Source organism: Aspergillus aculeatinus (assembly GCF_003184765.1).
Source record: "Aspergillus aculeatinus CBS 121060 unplaced genomic scaffold BO66scaffold_77, whole genome shotgun sequence".
Taxonomy (NCBI): Eukaryota; Fungi; Ascomycota; class Eurotiomycetes; order Eurotiales; family Aspergillaceae; genus Aspergillus; species Aspergillus aculeatinus.
This window is the reverse complement of record NW_020291546.1, coordinates 104,207-128,349: the sequence shown is the minus strand read 5'-3', so window position 1 is coordinate 128,349 and position 24,143 is coordinate 104,207. Positions and strand designations below refer to the sequence as shown.

The 24,143-nt window shown below is 37.6% G+C and overlaps 5 protein-coding genes across 5 annotated transcripts; 3 read left to right on the top strand and 2 right to left on the bottom strand.

Annotated features, from left to right (window-relative positions):
* Positions 1–1,606: 1,606 nt before the first annotated feature.
* BO66DRAFT_463972 (MFS transporter) lies at positions 1,607–3,652 on the top strand (the record flags this gene model as incomplete). Its single annotated transcript, XM_025652446.1, has 7 exons — positions 1,607–1,785; positions 1,858–2,171; positions 2,231–2,320; positions 2,386–3,018; positions 3,075–3,149; positions 3,229–3,356; positions 3,464–3,652. The coding sequence occupies 7 exons, from the start codon at positions 1,607–1,609 to the stop codon at positions 3,650–3,652; spliced, it is 1,608 nt and encodes a 535-aa protein (XP_025498421.1).
* A 91-nt stretch (positions 3,653–3,743) lies between these two features.
* Positions 3,744–4,845, bottom strand: BO66DRAFT_463970 (ALDH-like protein). Its single transcript, XM_025652445.1, has 3 exons — positions 4,536–4,845; positions 4,242–4,474; positions 3,744–4,168 (listed from the first exon to the last, which is right to left on the bottom strand). The coding sequence occupies exons 1-3, from the start codon at positions 4,734–4,736 to the stop codon at positions 3,949–3,951; spliced, it is 654 nt and encodes a 217-aa protein (XP_025498420.1). The 5' UTR covers positions 4,737–4,845; the 3' UTR covers positions 3,744–3,948.
* Positions 4,846–5,788: 943 nt separating this feature from the next.
* Positions 5,789–6,696, top strand: BO66DRAFT_233518 (uncharacterized protein). The gene has a single exon (XM_025642777.1). It carries the CDS (start codon positions 5,929–5,931, stop codon positions 6,580–6,582), a length of 654 nt encoding a protein of 217 aa, XP_025498419.1. The 5' UTR covers positions 5,789–5,928; the 3' UTR covers positions 6,583–6,696.
* A 1,131-nt stretch (positions 6,697–7,827) lies between these two features.
* On the top strand, positions 7,828–9,572 carry BO66DRAFT_463965 (MATE family efflux transporter; the record flags this gene model as incomplete). Its single annotated transcript, XM_025652444.1, has 3 exons — positions 7,828–7,903; positions 8,110–8,568; positions 8,660–9,572. The coding sequence occupies 3 exons, from the start codon at positions 7,828–7,830 to the stop codon at positions 9,565–9,567; spliced, it is 1,443 nt and encodes a 480-aa protein (XP_025498418.1). The 3' UTR covers positions 9,568–9,572.
* Positions 9,573–10,299: 727 nt separating this feature from the next.
* Positions 10,300–11,997, bottom strand: BO66DRAFT_463958 (putative acetylornithine aminotransferase; the record flags this gene model as incomplete). Its single annotated transcript, XM_025652443.1, has 5 exons — positions 10,300–11,007; positions 11,096–11,249; positions 11,345–11,608; positions 11,691–11,799; positions 11,860–11,997. The coding sequence occupies 5 exons, from the start codon at positions 11,995–11,997 to the stop codon at positions 10,332–10,334; spliced, it is 1,341 nt and encodes a 446-aa protein (XP_025498417.1). The 3' UTR covers positions 10,300–10,331.
* Positions 11,998–24,143: the final 12,146 nt, after the last annotated feature.

The following is a 24,143-nucleotide window of genomic DNA, read 5'->3' as shown; positions in this document are numbered from 1 at the left end:
TATACGCGTCAGGTGGATTTTTTCTTTGCGGAAGAGTGCAGTAGGCGTAGGGCTAGCGGGCTGACGAACTCATGGGATGGAAAGAGAATAAAGTGGTGAATCGAGGGAAAGTGCCGAAGGCGGTTGCTTTCATTTGAGCGTGTACTCCTTACTAGGTACTAGTTAGGTACTAATTAGGGACTGTAATTGACCTTCCGACTTTCTGCACTGTCTCTGAGGTGCCGCCTTCATCCGTCAATTTAGTTTTGCGGCTCAAGGCGAGGCGACGCGTCACTAACTGTTGCGGCATTCGAGCCAAAAAAGGGAACAGTTAACGCAGTCACTGGCACCTTAGTCCAGGCTCCGGCAAAGGTTAGGGGTTCGCCCAACCACGGGTTTGGCTTTTAACCTAACGTTAACATTAACTTGACTAACTAGTCAACTTAAGTTAGTTAACGTTAACTTACTCGTCATGACGTCAACCCCGAAAAATCCCGCCTCCAATTCAGAATGCACTGGTTGTACGCAACTTAACAGATTCACTCGCGCATGAGTCAGCATCCCCCCCGCCAAAAGAATGCCCCATGTATCAACTCAAAGCGAGCTGAGGCGAGGGTTCAGTGCAATGGATGCCTCTGCCGTTATTTATCCGCAGCCCCGCCACGAATCAGGCTCTGTACGGAGTGACCTATTGAGACGAGGTGACTCGAAGACCTCTAAGCCGGCCTGGACGCTTTGTGAGACAGGTCCAAATTCAACATACCTTTCAGCCGGCTCGGCACTTTCGTACTTGGTGATTGATGCTCTAGATTGAGAAGTTGCGTACAAATCTGGAGGCCTGATAATTAAGACGGTAATCAAAATCTACCCAAGTTGGCTGTTGTACTGTACTACTTTGGCCTAATGGAGGAAAGACAATCCACGGTGTAGACCCCGGGAGATAAACGATCTGTCACGGCAAACCAATTGTCACCAGGTGAAGCAGCATGAAACCTCACAGTACATAAGGCTTTGGCCGATGAGATTACTGTATCTGCCTTATCGTTTACCAGGCACTCTCTTCCCGATCCCATCAAACGCTTAGCGGTTCAAGGCGAAATAAGCGTTGGCCTACTGGTTGAAAATGCAAGTAACTACGAGCAAATCACCCCGCTCGCCCCGCAAATTTTGGCTGCATATCCACTTAGCCGCTTGTGCCGATGGAGCGAGACGACACTACGTAGTGAAGGAAGACAGATAAGGATAAGCGAGCAATCCTTAACCGTTATTATGTCCTCATGCAGAGACGCTGGAATCATATTTGCCGGGATCACATGTCCCTTGCCACTGTAGATTCGGCGAGGCTTCTATATAGAACGTATCCTGCATATTCACGAAACATGCTGCCTGAGAAAGGGCGTGCTACTTGATCGTGTCCTGCCCTAATTTTCCTCGTTTGTATTGTTTCCTCTTTCAGTCTTTGCTCGCAAGCTTTTAACTCCGCACTTGGTCCGTTTGGATTATAGCTCTTGGGGGGGGGAAAGCCCCTAGTTGCTCCTTCGTTCCAAACATGGAACCTTCGATGGCAGGAGAAATGGCCCTGGGCAGTGGTCCCCCTACTGCTGGATCCAGGATCCGGTCGGGAAGCATGTCCAAGGATCAAGCCCCAGACAGCAGTGGTGGTGAAGAGGCACAGGAGCTTTGTGCCATTCCATTGCTGACGAGGGACGGTCGGGTAGTTCACCCTCAGCCCACCAGGGATGCTCATGACCCCCTGAACTGGTCTCCCATGCGTAGGCGCATGATACTCGGCATTGTAATGTGGATGTATGCCTCTCTTTCCGCCAGCGACGAAGGCCTTCTTTCCTGGGCCCGCCGACTGCCGACACTGCCGTCAAGGTACTTCTTGTTCGCGTATCTCAACACAAGCCCAATCCCTTTGTACTCGCAGACGGAGCAACGATTTGGCGTGGGGTATCAGGAGACAAGCTGGAGTGTAGCACTTCCCTCGGTGGGGTTTGCCTTGGGACCGCTTCTGCTGTGTCCGATTGCCGACATTTATGGTCGGCGCATTGTGTTCATTGGAGGCTCGTTGGTGGCTCTCGTGGCCACCATCGGCCTCGCGACAACCACCAGTTTTGAGGGCTACCTGGTAGCCCGGGTGTTTCAAGGGATTGGGGTGAGCCCATCTTCGGCAACGGGCCTAGCAATCAGTAAGAGACACACAAGTCCATTCCATTCTCGACCGAGTGTCTGGGCTGACCGGTCTTAGTCGGGGACTTATTCTTTGATTACGAGCGCGGTCAAAAGATGGGACTGTGGGTACTGGCCATAGATACTGGGTTTCTCATGGGCGCCATGTGTAAGGCCTCGCGCGCTGGCTTTTCCAATAACGGCGCCACGAAAGCTAACTAACGTTCCCCACAGTTAGGGGGATCATTGACCTCGCCGGCGAGAAATGGGTGTACTGGCTGAATGCCATCTTGCTGGGCATTCTCTTCCTGTTGGTGCTTCTCTGTCTCCCCGAGACGCTCTATCCCCGCCACCTGATGCTGCACCAACTGCCCATGATTTGTGAGGGTACCGGACAGTCCGGTGCGAGAAGCCAGAAGAATGAGCCTGGTCCTTCCCCTCCTGTCCTGCCCGTCGAGCTCCGCCGAACCAGAGACCTTCCTTTCTTCAACCTCACGCCGGTCCCAGGAATCCGTCATCTCAGACCATGGGAGACGCTGGTCCGGTTCGCCATTATCTTTCGAGTGGCGGCCTTCACTATCCCATTGTTCAGCTTCTGCCTGCTAGTCTACTGGTGGAATCCCGCCGCCCTCACCATGATCCCGGCTGCATATCCCGAATATCCACCCGTGATCCAGGGGCTGTTCTTCACCGGCTTCCTGGTCGGAATGATCTTCGCCGAGACTTTCTGCTCGGGCCGACTCAGCGACCACATTTGTGCCAAGCTGATGGCCAAGAACGACAATGTTCACGTGGCCAAGAACGACAATGTTCACGTGGCCGAGATGCGCCTATGGCTGGTGTATCCATCCTGCTTGTTAGCTTCCGGTGCGTGATGCGGCGAGCGAACGGCTATCGATCACCTGGCTAATGTTTCTGTTCAGGAGGACTTTGTCTCTGGGGGATCAGTGTAGATCGAGGATATCACTGGATGGTGGGTCAAGTCGCCTTCTTCTTATGTCAGTATTCTCCCTTACCCCCACCACCCCTTTCCCAGCTGAAGACAACTGACCGGATCTACGTGGCGCGGTTGCATAGTTGCCGTGGGCTTCCAGACGAGCAGCACGGTGCTGGTTGCCTATCTGGTCGATTCTTATCCCCTGCAGTCGACTGCTGTCATCATCTCCTACTCGGTGGTGCTGAACATATCGGAATTTGCGAGCCCTGTACGTCTCCAACCCCGCATCCTGGATCTCTGGATCTGGACCGTTTTCTCTTTCGTGTCCAGGCAAAGTATCGACTGCTAACCGGAGAACTGAAACGCGCGTCGTAGTTCTTTCTGCCAACGTGGGAAGCGGCCCAGGGTTGGACGTGGACCTATGCGACTCAGGCGCTGATCGTGAGCGTTGCCGCACTGCCGGTATTCTGTTTGACCCATATCTACGGTCCGTGGCTTCGATCGAAATCCTACCAGCCGTACTGGGTGAATGTGGAGTTGGATACCACCGGGGTCCCGACTTAGCGAGCCTCGAATTTGGGCATCGTCGTGTTCAACCCGACATGTCTTGCATATGTATACGAATATACGAAGCATTTGAAGAACAAAAATTCCACCAGAACTAAGAAACAAACCCCTACGCGTAGCAATGGAGTACTTGGCGTGTCATGTCTGTCTTTCTTTCCGTCTTTGGTCACTATTACCGCCCCGAGCCCGTTCTGCCGGCCAGGCCGAGAAAGAGAAGAACGCGAATTATGAAGGAGCTGAGGGGAGTATCCCAAACCCGAAAGGGCATATACGGATGATTGAGGAGGGACCCCTTACAGCTCGAGGGTGACTCTTTTCAGGGTGTCACTCGCACTCCGCAGCACCCGCTTGCCGGTTGCGGTAGAACCGGTGAAGCTGATCTTGTCAAGGTCTGGGTGGCTGGTCATCCATGGACCCAGACTGTCGTCGCCGCTAAGAGACTGCACCACTCCCGGAGGGATGAAAGACTGGGCCAACTCCACAACCTTGAGACCCCCATACGGGGTGAAAGGCCTGTTGAGCAGAACAAGCAGCGTCAGCAGTCAAGGTCGAGGTCGGTGATCCCCCCCCGGGATTCAGAACTCACAAGGGTTTCACTATGATCACGTTTCCCGTCAGGAGCGCGGGGGCGATCTTGCCCGTGGCAAGCATCATTGGGAAATTCCAGGGCACGATGGCGCCGACCACGCCCAGAGGAACATATCGAGTAATCACCGTGTGAGAATCATCGTCGTGGGCGACCTCCTCGGGAAGCTGCAGGTCGGCCATCCCCCGCATCCAAGAGATGGTGTTGTCCATCTCGGCGGTCGCTTGTGGGATCTATCCAAGCGAAAGAAGGTAGCCATCGAGCAGCAGGGAGAAAGTGACGGGGAGGACTTACCGGCTTTCCTTGCTCCAAAGTCAGCAGTTCTCGAAACCCAGTGTAGTTCTCTTCGATTGCATCGGCAAAGGCCAGCACGGCTCTCCGTCGCTGTTCGTAAGGAGTCGCCGACCAGCCTCTGAATGCGGCCTTAGCACACTGCACTGCCCGATCGAGATTGGCTTTCGGTGGCCACTGGAACCTCCGGTAGTGCCTGACCATTAGCAGGGTTCAAGCCGTGCCGGGTTGTGGCTGTGGGAGCGCTTTGGCCATTGACAATTTGCACATAAGAGGATTTCAGATCAATGTTGGTTGCCATGTTGGATACGGCCGCGAAACGGAATCGGTGGTTACGAGGATTGAACACAGGAAGGGGATCTGGCTCTTCTACTCCCTGTCAGCAAGACAGCGGCGGCCGGGGGAAAAATATAAATAGATGCGTAAAGATGTGTATCTAGAGATCCAGATTGCCACAGATTATCGTTGGAAGACTGATTATCAATTTAGGGTTAAATTCCCGACGCGCAATGGGAGCCATGTTTCGCCAGCAATCGCCAATTCGAATGATTTTGGCGCTCCTTGACCCCTCTTCCCCAGCCCACGTTCCACCAACCCCAAGGAGTGCCACCATCGGACCGAGGCCATCGGAAGAAATCACTCCGGGGACGAAACTTCCCCAGTTGTGGTTGCATTCAGCTGGTTGGCGGCAGATCTGCCTTCCAGAGGGGCTATTATTGTATTTACCCCGCGCGCGGGTGTAATCGTTACCCCGCATAACTTACTCGATGGTCGCTCTTCCTACTACCACTACGCCGTGAGTCCAAGTCCCTAGTAAGTACTAACCTATGACCTCAGATAAACAGTGCGTTTAGCTCGGATTGGGGATTTTATCCGCACACCCGTCTTCCCGTTCTGCATTCATGGATCGGTGCCATTGACCCCGGTTACGAGGCCAGCACTGGGGCACCGCACCGATGGATTCTCATAACAGTACGCAGACTGAGGCTCTCCTCTCTCCTAAGTTGTCTAAGGTATGAGAAATCAATTCCGGGGGGGGGAGGGAATGAGAGCATTACGCACCTTGACTGTTTCGACCAGTCTTGAGCTCCAGCCACCGCTGCTCGATGATGTCGATCAAACACCCGACGTTGGAGAAACAGTATCCGCTCTTCAATTTCCGGAGACGCCGATGAACAAAGTCTTTATATACTGGTCGCGTGGTCCGGGCTCCGGCACTATACAGGGGCAGGAGCATCAGTTTGGCAACGCGTGAATCTTCCGGCACTGCAGCGCATGCATCAAGCACCTGGGCGATGGTTGATTGTACTAAGGTGGACTGAGGGCTCTCCCGCTTGATCTCGAGGAAGAATAGAAGGGCAGCAGTGTGAATCAAGGCTTCATTGTACTGGTCGAGATGGGACGAGATCTCTTCTCCATCCTGCTTGTATTTCGTCAATTTCCGCAGCATCACCTGCAAGCGAACCTCCACATCGATGGCGTCGGTCCTGACCGTGTCCAGGGTGGCGGAACCCCTCCGAGAACGGATCAAACGACCCAGGCGGTAGAGAAGATCCCCCACCGTATGGGAGATACCGAGGAACGGATCCACGTCGGAGAAGATGGCGTCGGGGTGGGAGGGGTCAGGGCCATGGTCCTCTTGGGCCGCGATGCCAAAGTAATTCGGCGCATCGATGGAGTAGTCCGTCTCATCCAGCATGGCCACAATATGGATGTAGCCCAGCCAGCGGACGAGAAAGAGGAACGATTCATCGGTCGCCAGACTCGTCGTAAACCCTTTCTCCGCAATATACGTCGCATGCTGCAGGTAGGATCAAAGCTTGAGAACGTTTCCCTGGGCAATGTAGGCCGAACACAGGGCGATCAGGATGGTCAGAGTCGTGAGCCAATGCGACGGGCTTCTGGGTACGGCCTGCAACTGCTGGGACATCGCCTCGCGGACGTAGGCCACCGCCTCTTGCTCCATCATCACGGCGACCGCGGCCATGACGGTGGGATCCACATGCGGCGTGGCTTCCGTGATCCAGTTGACGCGAACGGCGTGGGATAGAAAGATAATGGCGGAGAACAGTAACGGTTCGCCAGCCACTCGCGAGGTGAAATAGAGGGTCAGTTTGTTCTGATTCCCTTCCTCCTCGAGACTGATCCCCGGCGCGATCGACTGCACAAATTCCTGCCACAGGTACGACACCGGTCCAGGCGCTATGCACGGAGCTGGGGTAAGAGAGGAGCCGTGGAGGGCCGGGTACAGCTCCGCATGTGAGGGGGGGACTGGGGCTGGGGAAAGAGGGGAGCCGCGGGACATGGACCCATGATGGGTCATGGTATCCAGGTCGGCCAGGAAGAGCTCGTCGATGGCGGGGTAGGGGGATGGGACACTAGTTTCTCCAAGGTCGAAATCGGCAAAGGCAGTGGTAGGGGGGGGGATCGAAGTTCCATCGTCAGGGAGCGGAGGGGAGGTCTGTGGAGGGGCATGGACTATCACGTCCGCTGCTGCTGAGAGCGGCCCCTCCGACCCTTCCCCCCCTTCCCCCTCCGACAGGGTAGCGCGCTGAGATTGCAGCAGTCGCTGCCTGGTGGAATCGATGCTTTCCACCCGCCACCGTGCTGTGATGGAGGGAACACAAACGGTGTTATGCTTGCGGCATCGGGAACATGCACGCGACTTGGCCCGGTCGCACTTGAAAGGTACTAGGGTCAGTGGGTTATCACGGATGAGAGAGGGCAAGGGCAAAGAAAGTAGGGCTTGAGGGCTCTGGCTGACCTTGCGCTTGGAGGCTTTGCAATTGGCACAGGGCGCACGGTTTCTGAGCAATGCATGAGGTTCGGGGGCCAACATGGACGGATCTTCACTTGCACGCACAGGCGGGTCTGTAGTCAGTAGTGCGTTAGGGGGGGGATGGACGGTGGGAAAGAGAGCAAAGGTAAGAAAAGTACATATGTAGAAAGAATAAGCGCGGAAAGAGTGGTGGTGCGGTGGCGCGGTGGCGCTTATCAGTCCCCTATAGGAGAGGCGGAACGCATACCTAGTAAGGAGGTATCCACGGTACCTACCTAGGTAGTGTTAATACAATCAATACAATCAATACAGTACCCTCCACCCCTCCACCAATACTTCGCCCACCCAGTCGATAAGCTATCATTAGAATACGTAGTTTTCAAACACCTTAGAATATATAAGCTACTTTCAATATTTTGTAGAGATTAGAATCTATAAGTTCATAGTCATAAGATTGCCTTGAACTTGATCTCCACCGGATGACTGCGAGGACGCTCTCACTTATAACTATCACTTATGGTATTTCGGCACCGCCCTATCCCTATCCCTCACCGTAAAATTACACCGAACCAGGGTTCAGGCGTTACAGCACGTAAGTAGTAGTCGTGACCTCGAGATGCCTGCCCCCGCCTAATTATATATACATCTTCGTTACCTGCCGATCCGGACCATTAAAAAAAACTTGGGATAGGAGCCTCTCTCGCATGATGCATTCGACTTTCGACGAACGATCGCCTCTTCTCGCTAGGGCGGAGACGGCGACGTGGTGGTCTCCGCCCCGCCCCGAAGCCATTCGAGCGTTCCTCTCAGAAGGATGTCTTCTGGCTCGCAATTCGTTCCCTGTGGTGGTGACCTATGGGTTACAGAACAGTCTGCAGACGGGGTCGCTGCTGGTAGTCGGTCGCTTGTCCCCGGAAACCCTGGCAGCGGCTGCATTTGCCTTCATGTTCGCCACTGCTACCGCCTGGCTCATAGCCCTTGGAGGAACCACCGCCCTCGATACTCTAGCCTCAACCGCATTCACCGGCAGCACCAACAAATCCCAGCTCGGCATATATCTGCAGCGAGCCTTTGTGGTCCTGGGACTGCTCTATCTTCCTGTCACGGTACTTTGGTGCTGGTCGGAACATCTCTTCCTCGCCCTGCGACAAGAGCCCCAGCTAGCGAAAGATGCCGCCCACTTTCTTATCTACCTCATTCCGGGTGGGTTGGGTTATATCTACTTCGAGGCCCTGAAAAAGTATTTGCAAGCGCAGGGTAAGAGCCCCGACCCCTCCTGTGCCCATGTCCCGGGCTTCCTTTGCTTGAGTAGGGCCAATGAGTACGGGACTAACTGTATGATCCCCAGGCATCAATTCCCCAAGCACTTATGTCCTTCTGCTGGTAGCGCCCATCAACATTGGTCTCAACTATCTTCTCTGTAATATCTGGGGGTTCGGGCTGCTGGGGGCCCCTGTCGCGACCGGATTATGTTACTGGCTATGCTTCGGCCTACTAGCTCTGTACACGGCATTGGTTGCAGGCCATGAATGCTGGGGGGGCCTATCCAGGGAGGCTTTCCAGAACATGGGGATATTCGTCCGGCTGACCGTGCTGGGGATTCTGCATGTTGGCGCGGAATGGATGGCATTTGAGATTGTCGCGGTCGCAGCCGGCTGGCTGGGGTCGACATCCATGGCAGCCCAGAGTGTGATCATGACCTCAGATCAGATCCTCAACACCATTCCTTTTGGTATTGGGGTGGCGGCGTCGAATCGAGTGGGCAACCGTCTCGGGGCCCGCGACGCCAAGGGGGCCGCGCGCTCGGCCCATGCGGCCACCGCATTATGTGTCATCGTGGGCGCCCTCGTCCTTGTTGTCCTGACCTTGACCCGGTACCAGTTTGCCAAGATTTTCACCGATGATCCCGCGGTCATCAAGTTGACCGGGGATGTCATGCCATATGTGGCCGCCTTCCAAATCGCGGATGGGTTGAATGCCAGCTGTGGCGGGACTCTGCGAGGCATCGGCAAACAGCATCTCGGCGCCGCAATCAACATTTTTACGTATTACGCGGCAGCTTTGCCCCTGGGCATCTGGCTTTCCAGGCATGGTCATGGATTGGCGGGTCTCTGGGTTGGCCAATGTCTGGCTCTCTATACCGTGGGCCTCCTGGAATATGCGCTTGTCGCCGCGACCAAGTGGGATCAGGAGGTCCTGAAAGCATTTGACAGGATGGATCACGGAATCGAAGAGACCGAGCACACACAAGCATAGTGTCGAGCGTACTAGAGGGCAGGATTATCCATAGATGACATATGTCATCAACCCTAGGGTCGCATGAGGAGGTCCGCCTTTGCTTCCCGTCACAAGTAGAGCAGACAAGCCCAGCAAAACACGGCAAGCGTCTGCATCCCCGTTCTTTATCTGACTGAAACCCAGCGGCCAGAAGCACGGGGGGCGCAGAGTCGTGTACTGGCCACGTCCTCCCAAAAGTGACGGTATGATATTAGCTGGCACAGGCCCGAGCCTTCGCTAGCCTCCGCCGCATAGATCCCACCCTACCATCACTGTCACCAATTTCCACAATTAGTTCTGTCAGAGGTTATGATTATGTTTCTATGGTACCTGATAGTGAATGATATATGAACTGTTATAGACAATACACCGAAGGACCTGCTTTATACCTTACTCACAGGAGCCCGTAGCTTTGAACTTTTCTCCGTCTGACCCCGTCAGATCACGGACAATCATGATATGTCTAGCTTGCCTTTGTGTTCTGCTTCGGGAATAGGAGAGATAAACTCGAAATTTAATTGTTAGCTCTTAAGGAGCATGCCTTATCTCTCTCTCTCTCTCTCTCGCGCGCGGACCATACACCCGGTTTTGGAGCAGACAGCTGAAAAGAGGTAGACTAAATCGACTTATGCACTTTAGAACAGTGTTGTTATTGAATGTCAAATGGAACTGCTACAATCACAAGTGAGCACGATCAACGAAAATCTTGTTCGGAACCTTTGTTTTCCACCTTTTGTTTCGCCTTACATTTCCGGAATAACGCCCTTCATCGGAGGGCCAGTCTCCATCTCTTCATGAGCATCTAGCTCATTGAGCGCCTCTTTGATAATGGCAATTCCTCGGCGGAGTTCCTCCTCGGGGATGTTGAGCGCCACCCCCAACCGGATTCGATCCCCGTCAGGGTATGTCAAAACCCCTTTATCAAGGCACAGCATGCCGAGTCTCCGGGTGGTGAGTCGAAGATTTCCGGTGCGCCTCAGATACAAACCTAGATCAGCCCCTCTGTGAGTCGTGTAGTCCAGCCAAGGCATACTCCAGTCGGCCGTCTCTTTCTCCCAGACCTCGCCAATCCACCGGGCACGCTCCATCAGGCTCTCATCATCCACGATCTTGAGCATCGCGCGGGTCGCAGCAATGGCTGCTGGGGCCATCCCGAACGTCGCGACCGATTCGTATCCGCCCACCAAGTCCATCACCTCGTTGTTGCCTAGGATATACGACGCCGGGTAGGCACCCCCGGTGATCGACTTGCCCATGACCACCATGTCGGGCTTGTTTTCGGGTCCCATCCAGTCGGAACAGAGGAACTTGCCGGTCTTGGCCGACCCCATGCGCACTTCGTCGGCAATGAACAGAACGTTGTATTTTTTACAGAGTTGCCGGACGCCGATCGCGAGGTCCAGCTCCTCTTTGAAGGTGCTGTGAAGGCTCATGTCAGCACCACAGTAAGACACTCGGATGCCTTCCAGCGGCACTTGGAACCCGTCCTCGGCAGGCAGGCACTTACGCTTTTTTCCCATGAATAGTCTCCATAATGACCGCGGCCGTGCGAGTGTGGTTGGCCATGAATGCCGCTTCAAAGTCCGGGAGGAAACAGTAGGTCAATGGCGCGCCAGTCGCGGGGTTGCTGTTGCGGAGGTTGTGGTTGCTGACGCCGTAGTCTGCTCCGAGAACACGTCAGAGGAAGAGTCTTTTCCGTCACAAGCCAGGACCCATAAGAGACTGCACAGGAAGGGAGGGGGGAGGGAAGTCATACCCGAAGCTTGACCCATGTTGTTCATGATGGGCCAGATGCCCGACCCGGTCCCGTGGTAATTGTCTGCCACACCAAAGACAAGGACGTCTTGCGGGGGAATTTTCTTGACCTTGATGCCCCATTTGCGAGCAAACTTCACTGCAGAGTCTGCGCCTTCGGTGCCAGAGACCATGCCGACCATTTTATCATATCCGAATCGCTGACACATGTCTCGCGTAAATTCGGCCCAATCGCCCACCTTAGTGGCGATGTTCGTCAGGGTGACTGATACACGCACACACACACACCAAATGAGCCTGCTGTGCCTTGCCTCAAGGATCGATTGGGGAACAGGAGATATACATACTGGTCTGCATCGAGTCACTGACAGCCTTCAGAAGCTGCGGTTGGCACTGGCCGAGGTTGGTTGCGCTCAGCATGCAGATGAAATCAATGATCTCCTTTCCGTCGACATCCTGGAAGTGCGTCGATTTAGCATTGGCTTCCCAATCCCCCGGGCCTCCACGGCAGCTTACCTTGAGTATCGATCCTTTGCCCGACTTGATGAAGACGGGAAGGGGAAACACTCCGCCCGCCGAGTGTTGAGCATCAATATCAAGCAGCCGCTTTGTCTCGGGAGACAGTCGCACGGGTCGAATCTGGGAGACAGTCATGGCCAGGAATCGTCGATCGGTCTAGACTGACTGATAGGTTAAAGAGATAGAAAGGGAAAGGATTGATGCGAAAAAGACCTTGAGGCAAAGGACGGCGAAAAGAAGCAAAACAACAGACTCCTCATGCAATAGATATAAGTTATCAAGTTACCAGCTCCCGCGCTGCCTACACCTCGGGCTCAGGAAACCCTACCCCACGTTGGATGCATCGCCGCCCCTGATTGCAGACGACTCCTGCGGACCGGACTTGAGGGGAATGGTTCCGCTCCCACGTCGGTCAACGAGCACTGAACAGGTAAAGGTAACGAAAGTTAGGTGAGGCGGTAGTACTACCGTAGTAGGACAGATAGTACGCCTTGCGGCAGTGTAGCCGCATTCGGAGATGCGGGCCGCACCGTTCCGTAACCCTCCGGCTGTCAGTTCCTTGGTGTCACTACGCGCTTGGGGCGTTGTGGGTTGCTAGACTCTCGAGATGGTCCTCCCTGAATTGAAGAGATCAAATCATGATCACAATAAAACAACCTACATAGAATATACACAGCGTATACAGTATATCTATGGAGACGGTGTTATTCGATCTGCAATTGAGCCACCCCCACCCCCACCCCCTCTCCCTCCCCCTTTCCCCTTGGACAGTGGAATGTGACTGGTTCTGTGTGTCTAAATTGGTGTATTTGTACATGTGCACACACAGACACATGTGCCTTTGCCACCCAAAGGCCGAAAGAATGGGAAGGGATAACACAGACCTTGGAAGACCTTCAATTTCCCCGCATTCGAAGGCACCCTCGGGGTCTCTTTCGCTCCCCTCCCCCATGCCTTTCCTCCCAGCCCATTCTCGGTGGCATCAGTAGCAAATCTTTTCTTCTCAAAGAGCACAAGCACTTCTTTCTACCTACTACCGTTTCTGTATATTGAATCGCATCATTACCGTCCTTCTGGGATGGATCCTCTCACGGATCCCCAGCAGCGCAGTCTTATAAAGCTGTGGAGTGCCTGGCCTCCCATTGGCTGGGCAGCTCACCGCCTTCGGCCGGCAGTTAGATAGGTGTCTAGATAGCTTAAATCTATTTTTTTTTATACTTTTTTTAGATTATAAATCTTTTTCTTATTTAATATTTTTTCTTTTTTCAGAGCATTAACTCTATTAATATTTTATTAAGAAATCTTATATTTATTAAATTTATATTATTTATAATATCTTTTCTACTTCTTCTAATTCCTAGACTTTTATATATATTAAGCAGTACTACGGTTAGCCGATTAATAAGCAGAATATCTTTAATATATACTAAGAATACTAGATTAAAAAGCTGCTTCAAAAAGTAGAAATACTATTATCTAATATTATATATAATATAAATAAGAATATAAAGTTTTTTCTAATAAGCTATTAGACTTTCTATTAATACTATTAATATTTTCTATAAATAAATAAAAATAGAATATCTAATTATATATTATTGAAACAAGCCTTTATTTTTATTATATAAAAGATCTTATTAATAAAATCTTACTATAGTTAGTTCTAGACAAGAAATACTTTAATATATAAAAATAATAATTAATTTTAATTAATAAATAGTTTATAAACTTAATGTTAAAAAATATATTTAGAAAATATTTAAATTAGTTCTTAGAGCTTAAATATATAAATAAAATATTTACCGCTATTTATAGAATTATTTATATAAAAAATATATTCAGAAAACAGACTATAATTATTAGTCTTTTAATTATAAAGTCTTTATAATATATAAAACTATTATAATTTATTAATATATTTTAATATAAATATTCAGACGCTCGGGCTTTCAGCTGTAAGATAAATATTTATACTACTATTTTTTTATACTATTTGAAGAATAACTTCTTATTATAAATAATAATATATAAGAATAATATTAGTAAAAATAATAATAGTTCTTATAATAATACTAAATTCTTTAATTTAATTACTTATTTTACAAATATTACTAAAAAATAAAAAATAAATATAGATTATATAAATATAGTTCTATAAATATCTAAAAAAAATAATGAATTAAAAAATATAATCTTAGTGAATATATTAAAAAAAATAAAAAAATAATATTATATAGCTATTAAAAAAGCTAGTAGATAATTAATTTAATAATTTATTTATCTAGATTTAAAGATTATTTCTATATAAAAAAAATAATAAATATATTTTTTATAATAAATATATATATAATATTAATTTATATTTTTATTTTTATTTAAATATATATTTTTAAAAATAGAAACCGTAGATTTATATATAATATTATAAATCTTCTACTGTAGAAGAAAATCTTACAGCTGCTGTATATTTTTATTATACTAATATATTTATTAGTATAATTATTGCTGAGAAATCTAGTAAAAAAAACTATTTTATTATATAAATATAGGATTTTAGTTCTGGATATATATTAATACTAGATTTTAATTTTCTTATTAAATATAAGATATAAATATTTCAAAAAATATATTAATATATTAACTTCTCCAGCAGCTATAGTTAGACTAAAAAATACAAAAAATTAAGTTATATTTTAATATTAGAAACAGCAAAGCTGTTAAATTAATTATAAAAATAAAGTACAGCCCTAATATTTTATATAGTCTATTATTAATAAAAAAATATTTAATAATTATAATATTATTTAATATATTAAAAACTATAAAATTAAAGATTTTAATACCAGTTATATTATTAAATATATATAAAATAATAAAATATTTATTATTAAAATATATAATAATAATAAATTATTTAAATATCTTTAACTTACTACTATTAATTTATATTTTTTATATTATTACTTGGACTACACAGACAAGCCGAAATTAATTATTATAATAAAAAATATTAATAATAAAATAATTAGTAAGCCGGAGTTCAAATATAAGACTTGTAATATTAGAAAAATATGTAAAAAAATATTATAAAAACTAATAATTAAAAAATAGAATCAATAAAATATTTAAAGTTATAATACTTAATACTTAAAGTTTATAAAATTTAAAAATAAGAAATACTATTTAATTTTTATTAATTTATCTACTAGCCGCGTAAAAATCTATTTATTAAAAAATCTTAAGAATAAAGCTAGTAATATATTAATTATATTTAATAAATAATATAACAATATTATTAATTAATATATTGTAGAATAGCATCTTAATAATAACTGTAAGTTTATAAAATTTAGAAAGTAGTATAAATCTAAAAATATTATATATTTTATATTAGCTTTATATTACTATTATTAGAATACCTATACAGAATAATATAAATAGTATATTATATTAATAATTAGAATTATATTAATTAATACCAGCCTACTAGAATATTTTTAGCTAAAAATAATTAAAATAGTAGTTTATATTATTAACTATCTAGTTCTACTAAATAAAAATTTATTACTAATCTTAAAATAATATAAATATTTTAATACTAAATCTAATATTATATTAATTAAATATCTTTATATATATAACTATAAAATCTATATTCTAATCAACTCTAATAATTCTTAATATATTAAAAAATATAAATTTAAATTATAAATATAAATCAGCTATTTTATCGGCTATAAAAATAATTATAGTTATATATTTTAAATCTATAAATAAAAATTTAAAAGAATTATATACTTTAATAGTATTAAGTTTCTTAAATAATATATATATAATAATAATTATAATAATAATATTAGAAATATTTTTATATATTCTTGTTATAGGATCAAGACCCTAGTATAGAGCTCGGCCTCAGGCACCAGTTGGTGCCTAAGGTCTCGCAACACCACACACTAACTAATATTAGTCTAGCATACATAAAAAAATTTTATATAAACAGATAAAATAGCTCTTCAGTTATTTCTTTTTATTTAAAAATATATTTTAATTAGCATAATCTATCCGTCCTGTAATATTAGAAATAGCTTATAAAAAGTCCTAAAACGGAGCCCGATTAAACATATAAATAGAATAAAACAGAATTAAAAAAATAATAAAATAAATAGATTAAAAAGAACTACAGCCGACTACAGTATCTATAACTATCTATAATAATATACAGCTTTTTCTACAGAAGCTAATCAGCCTCTGTATAAAAATAGTAAAGTAAAAATTAGTCTTCGAAGAATAGATAAATAAATTATAAAATTATAATATAATTCTTATTAATAACAGTAAAACTAGAAAAAATCTTTTATAATAACTGTACAAGCCGAACTATAGATCCCGCCCTTAGCATTCCGATATAAAACTATTTAATAAAAAAGATAAGTACAACTATAAACTTTTTAAATTAAATATATAAACAAAACTTGTAATAAACAGAAACTGCTATTTTATTAGTTTAGAATAAGTTTTCTATATTTATAGTTGATTATATAAAAAAGTAGTACAACAAATACTTTTTTAGATTAAATTTTAGAAAACTGAGACCGTATAACTCGATAATATACTTATTATAATAAATAAGATATTCGGAGACCCAGATATATAGTAAAAAATTTTAAACCGAATAAATATAATAAAGCAAAAAAAAACAGAACTAAAAAAATTTTTAATAACTTTAATAAAGCCTTGCTACAGGCTGAAAAACATAATTAGTTGGATAAGTAAAAGAAAATAATTCTAAATACTATAGTAAACTAAAAATTTATTAAAAGCTTAGTCGGAATTTTATAAAAGTCTATATATAAAGACTACTACAACTAACTACGGTATATAAACTATAATCTTAATAGAATATTCTTTTTTTCTAAGAAAAACTATACTAAGTTTATACTAGTATAATATAAACCGAGCTTTAAACTAATAAAATAAAAATCTATTTAAGTAGCTGTTATATAATAAAATAAATATTATTTTTATATAACTATTAATAAATCCCAGAAACAAGCCCGAAAGATAATATCCAATAAAATATAAAAAAAACATAAAACAGGCTGCTGTTTTTATTATAAATAAAATAAATATCTTATCTACTAATATTCTCTAAGACCTGTTATATAACTAATAAAAATAGCCGCGGTCATGTCTATTTTTTAACGGCGAAGAAAACAGTATAATTTATTAGATAAAAACTCTAATTTGGAAAAAGAAAAAGTCTAGTATAAAGTTGTATATCTAAACAGAAATCTTTAGACGAAACTATAAGAAAATAGAAAAGTTTTAAAAAAAAATATATAAGTAAATACTTTTTTTTAATAGAGGCTATCTTAAATTTTATTATAACAGCCTAAATTCTTATCGACTTAAAATATCTAATATATAATATTATAAGCAAAATATTCGCTAAAATAAATAATCTAACAATTATTGATATTAATCTAAGACCGGTAAAAGAGATTTTCGGCGATAAAATACTAATTTAATTTATTATATAGATAAGAATAGATATAAGCTTTTATATAAAAAAAGAAGTATATTTTTATATAATATTAGATAATCTCGGCTATAATCTAATCTTAGAAAAAAATTAGCTGTCTTATTATAAAAAAGTTCTAAATATAGAATAAGAATAACTCTATTTATATACAACTAAAATAAAAATAAAAAACTTAATATATTTATAATATATTAAATTAAAACTCTAGCTAATTATAAGAGTAAAACTCGAAAACTACTTATAAAAAGAATAAAATAAGAATACAGAAATATTTACTATTTTATTTATAGATATTTAAAAAGTACTTTAAACTAAAAAAATAGTTGATTTTTGTATAATATTTTTTAGATAATATTAGGACTTTTTATTCCTTTTTTAACCGAAGAACGCAGAAAAACTACTACTATACTAGAAAAAAAATATCAACTATAAGATTAAGCTTATATACTAAAATAAAAAAAAACCAGAAGTCTTCTAGAATTCCTTATATAATATATTTTAAAAAAAGCTGACAGTTCTACGCTCTAAGCTGACTAAACTATTAGAAAAAAATTTTATATAAATTAGCTACTCTTTAGCAGCGGCTTTAGTACTCTTTATATAAAAATCCAGAAAAGAGTTAAAATTCTATATAAACTACTGAATACTTAATACTATTATAAAAAAAAACTATTATCTACTTTTTTTAATCTATAAGACTTTAAATTAAATTAGAAAAGCAAAATAGTTTATAAAACTAGATATCTTATCTGTTTTTTATAAAATTTATATTATAAAAGATTAAGAATAGATAACAGCCTTTTATATATAATATAGATTATATAAATAGCTAGTAATATCTTTTAGTCTAATAAATACTTTAAGTACTTTTCAGAAGTATATTAACTAGATCTTATATAAATATCTCGACAAATTCTATTCAGTCTATATCAACAATATACTAATTTATACTAATAAAAGTATTAAAAAACACCGTAAATATATATAAAAAATATTATAGAAACTTAAAAAAGCTGGTTTATTCTTAGATATTAAGAAGTATAAATTTAAATAAAAAAAAATTCTATATCTCGGATTTATTATATATACCAAATAAGATATTAAAATAAATTCTAAGAAAGTCGAAGCAATCACCTTTTAAAAAAGTTTTAAGTCGGTAAAAATAGTTTAAAGTTTTCTAGAATTTATAAACTTTTATTATAGATTTATTCTGGGATTTTCGACTATTATATAACTGCTTATAAATCTAATAAAAAAAGACCAGCTTTTTTAATAAATCTAAGAGTATAAAATAAGCTTTTAAGTACTAAAAAAAAGTTTATTACAGAGCTAATTTTTTATTTATTTAATTCTAAATATATAATAGTAGTAGAAACTAATTCTTCTAGCTATAATACTAGAGGAACACTTTTATAAATAAATAAAAATAAAAAACTATATTTTTATATCTATTTTTTTAAATAAAATATCCCGGCCGAATACAACTATAAGATCTATAATAAAAAATCTTTAGCAGTTATATAATATCTAAAAATATAAAATACCGAGTTATACTCAGTACTAAAATTTATAATAGTAACTGATTATAAAAATTTAAAATATTTTTTTAAACTACATAAGCTCTCTAAGAGATATATATAATAAAACTTAATACTAAACTAATTTAACTTTAAATTAGTCTACGAAAAAAAAACAGAAAATAAATAAGCAAACATTTTTTTATAACAAAAATAGAATATATCTGATAAACAGAACTCTAAAACTTCGTCTTATATAATCCAAATATTTGGCAGAATATTAAAAAAAAATATAAAACTGAAGACTAGTCTAATTATTATAGTTTTAATATAATTATAAAAAAATAAAATAAAACTAAATAAAAACTTTTTCGAATAAATATAACAAACTATAATAAAACTACTAAAACTAGAAGAAGAATCCAAGATTAGATAAATCTATATCTTAGCAGTAGACTCGGATTATTAAATTCTTATAAAACTCGTATAAAAAGAAATCCGAAAATTCCTATTCTAACTAAAACTTAAAGTCTCTTTAAATAAGTATTTAACAAAAAAGACTTAGATATACTTTAAAAAGAAGTAGTAGATTTCTAATTATAAATTACTTTATATAAAATTTATTTGAAGTAACTATAATTCTTTTATTATAGAATATTCCGGCTGAAAACAGACTTATTTTTATTTCAGCAGAATATACTTCTAGCCTAATATATTACAAAATATAAAAAAATATATTTATAACTGCAATATCTATAACTATACAAAATTATAATAAAAATTAAAATATAAATTATTAAAACTACTGCTAATACCGGACCGATTCTAGTAGAATCTAATAATAAATTTTATTACTAACTTATCTAACAGCAAGTTGTATATAAATCTACTTGTAGTTACAGATAAACTAATAAAAAAAGTAATACTTTATATAATAAAAAAGATTTCTACAGAAGCCACAGCCAAAATATTACTTAAAATAGTTTTTAAATAATATAAATTATTAAGAATTCTAGTATCAGACTAGAGTACCCAGTTTATAAGTTGTATATAAAAAAAATATATAATTTACTAAAAATTAATAAATAGTTATTTACTGTTTACTATTTCTAAATAAATAAAATAATAGAACGTGCTAATAATACTATCGAAGCCTATTTAAAAGCTTATATAAACTATAATTAAAAAAACTAGATTAACCTACTACCTCTAGCCGAACTAGTAATTAATAGTTATATAAATATAATTATTAGATTCTTATTATTCTTCTTAAGCCACAGATACGAGCTGAGTTTAATATACTAAAAATTTATTTAAAGTATAAATCCGAAAATAGCTGCTTTAAGTTCTATTTAATAAAAAAATATAATTATACAAAAAATATATAATATCCTAGACTGGGCCTAGAATACTATTACTTATATACAATAAAATATAAAAAAACAGACTAATAAATTCTACTAAACTGCTTTACTATATTAAAAAAACGACTAAGTATAGCTTAATCTACAGAATATTCAAATAAAACACCCAAGTAAAAAGCTAGACTAAAAAAACATAAAATATACTATTTTAAAAAAAATAGAATTGTACACCGTACGGCTTAATATATCTAAAAAAATCTACTTTATTTTTTATATTAATCTTCTTCGGTTAACAGCTAATAATATACTACTATCGTAATTATAAGATAATATACAACCGCCACCTATAATAGTCGATGGCGAAGAAGAATATAAAATTAAAGAAATTCTTAATAAATAATATATAAAGAAGAACCGAAAGAACCAGTTATAGTATCTAATTAAATAAAAAGACTATCTAAAACTAATCTAAAAATCAGTCTCGGTACTTGATAATACAGAAGCTGTTATTAAATAGCAACAGCAACCCTAATTAAACCCTAACTAAATATTATATAAATAAAAACCAGAAACTTCTATTTCTAGTTCTAGATTGTACAGAATCGAAAAAAACAAAAAAAAAATATAATAAAAAAATACAAAAAAAAAAGAAGAAAGAGTAAATAAGCAGTCTATTATTTTTTTAACTAAAAAAAGCTTTATTTAATCTGATAAAAACAACTAACTATTATTATATCAAATTCTACTTATATACTATATTCAGTCTACTAATTCTTCGATAATATTACGAAAAAGAGCAGCAATTATTATAGACTTATACTTAGACTCAGCCGGGTTATAGTAATCATAATATATACTATAATTCTTAAACTTATACCTAATACAAGTACTACTCTACTATTTAAGTAGTTATACAGTCTGCCGAAACTTTTTTTAAATATTATATCTATAAATATTCAGCACCACCAGACTACAAAAAACAATTAAAAAACTATTAATATAAAAAAACACTCGGTATACATCTAACTAAATTAATACTGTACAGAAAATCTACAGAACTATCTTATTTAAACAATAATAAAAGCACCAACTTTTATCTTAAATTTAAAGTAAAAAAAGCGCCAGACATACTACTAATCCGAAGTATAATAAAACTAGAATAGAGCTTTATTTCTATATATTATAAGTTATATAATCACCTACTTTTCTATATTACTAATACGAGAATTATATATAGTAGCATACCGCACAAAAAAAAAGTAAATTATAATTAAATATAATAACAGAAACTTAAAAAAAATTATAATAAAAAAAAATAAGTATACCGTCCGACTTCTTAAAGTTATCATTCTCGGCACCAGAAAGCAGAGGCATTATACAAGCAGAAAGAAATTAATAAAAACTTATATAAGTAAAAATAAAGCAGATTAAAAAAAAAGAAAAAAAAAGAAAAGATATATAAAAAAAAAAAATTTAAAAAAAAGAAAAAAGAGCCTTCTTATATAATATTTTATATATTCTATACAAAGCTAGTAGCTAAGCCTAACCACACCCCCGAAACCGGTTGTATAAATAGTATAAAAAAGAACTTTATTTATTAGAAAGCTGCGATATACAACAAGCTGCAGAGAATTATATAAAATAAGAATAAAACAAAGAGAAGAAGAAAAAAAAAAGACTTTTATTATAAAATTAAGATTCTAGTATAAAGCTCGGCTTCAGATACTAGTTGGTATCTAAGATCTCGTAATACTATATACTAACTAACACTAGCCTAGCATATACAAAAGAATTTCGTATAAACAGACGAAATAGCTCTCCAGCTATGTCTTCTTATTCAAAGACACGTTTCGATTAGCACAATCTATCCGTCCCGTAACAATTCTTTTATCAGCTCTTTCTTACTATTAGAAGACTAAAATACTATCTGGTCTAAGCTGCTAAAAAATAATAATAATTTAGTATTAATACAGCTAATTATATATAAATAGTAAACAGCTTTATTAAGTATTATTAAATTATTAATTTATAAATAAATCTAAATCTAGATTTTATCTTTTTACTACTTTCTAAGATATTTTATATCTACAACTATAAAAAAAACTATTATAAATATTTTTTAAGATATATAAAAAAAAATAATAATAATTATTTTTTTTAATTTATAAATAAAAAAGTTACTTTTTAAATTCTAACAGCGGGAGTTTATTCAGAAGTATTATTAATAATATTAAATATTAAAATAATTTTCTTTAAATAAAAAGATCTAATTAGTTTTTTAAATAAAAATTATTTCTATTTTTATTATATACTATAAGTATCTGGTTTTAAGATTTTAAATAAGAACCATCTCCGCCGCTTTTATATACTAGAAAAAATAGAATTTAATATTATAAATAAAAATTATTTTATTTTTTAAAGAATAAATAATTCTGCTATACTTATAAATATACTATAGTAATCTTAATATTATAAATTATTATTATTAGATATTATTATATATAAGATTTTATTAAATTTTATTATTATAGTATATACACTAGTAATAATTAATAATACTAATTTATAAGTTCTACTATATAATTTAATATATATATATCTAAATATTAAAACTAACATATTAATTATTTATATATAATACTTATATATATTTAATCTAAATAATAATTTTTAAAAAGTTTTTAATAAATATATAATAATTTAGAACTATTACAGCTGGCAAGATTCTTATAATAACTATAACTAAAAATATAAAAAAATATTTTAAAATTATATTAAAAAAATAAGTTTTATAATTTTATAAAATATATTATTATTATACTACCGGAAGATCTACCACCGGAGCTGTTATATATACCGATAATAGATATAAAATTATATAATACTAATATTTTACTAAAATTATATTAAATTATAACTCTAAAAATATTTTAAAAACTAAAATAAATAGTAGGTAATATAGCTACTAAGATTTTATAGTATATAACATCCGTAGACTTTAATTTTTAAATTAATTAGAATATCCAGCTGATATTATATATTATTTAAAAAATATATAAATTACTAATATTAAATCTAAATAAAAATACTATTTTTATAAAAATTATAAATCCTAGTTATTATAGATATTAGATTATTTAAATAAGAATATATTATATAAATAGCCTGGTTTTAAGAGGATATTCTAATTATATAATATAATATTTATATATATTAACAAAGTTTTAATTTTAAAAACCTATAATACTACTAAAATATCTTTTTAATAGCCGAATTAGTTAAAGATAATAAAAATTAAATATAATAAATAATAAAAAAAGAATATATTTAATCTTATTAACTAGTTATCTAATATTTATATTCTTTCTAATAAATAAGTATATACTATAAAGACCAACAACAACAGCTGGATATAATATTTTAAAATATACTAAATAATATATAAAAACTGTTAACAGTCTGGTTTTGATTTTAAGAATAATTATACTCTAATTTTAAATAATACTATTTTAAAGCTTATAATTACTATTATTATACTTCTACAGCTATAATATATCTAATATAATATTATTATAATATATTTTAATACTAAATTTTAAAAATAATTTATATATATATACTAACTAACAGGCCTCTATAAATCACTCAATAAAATCTAATATTTAAAAAAATATTATATAGTCTTAAGCAAGCAGTATTTCTTTGAAATAAAATAATTAATAAGATATTTTATATATTTAGTTTTAAATTATTAAAATAAAATATCTATATCTATATTTATAAAAAATAATTTTATTTTTATATATAAACAACTTTCTTTTTGCTGTATTTAATATAACAGAAATTAAAGCCGTA

Bases quoted from the DNA above. Each gene is read 5' to 3' on its own strand.
- BO66DRAFT_233518 (XM_025642777.1), top strand. From the start codon at position 5,929: ATGGGACGAGATCTCTTCTCCATCCTGCTTGTATTTCGTCAATTTCCG.
- BO66DRAFT_463970 (XM_025652445.1), bottom strand. From the start codon at position 4,736: ATGGTCAGGCACTACCGGAGGTTCCAGTGGCCACCGAAAGCCAATCTC. The intron at 4,475-4,535 runs GTAAGTCCTCCC...TCGCTTGGATAG, and splicing joins CTTTGGAGCAAGGAAAGCCG to ATCCCACAAGCGACCGCCGA. The intron at 4,169-4,241 runs GTGAGTTCTGAA...TCTGCTCAACAG, and splicing joins GTGATCATAGTGAAACCCTT to GCCTTTCACCCCGTATGGGG.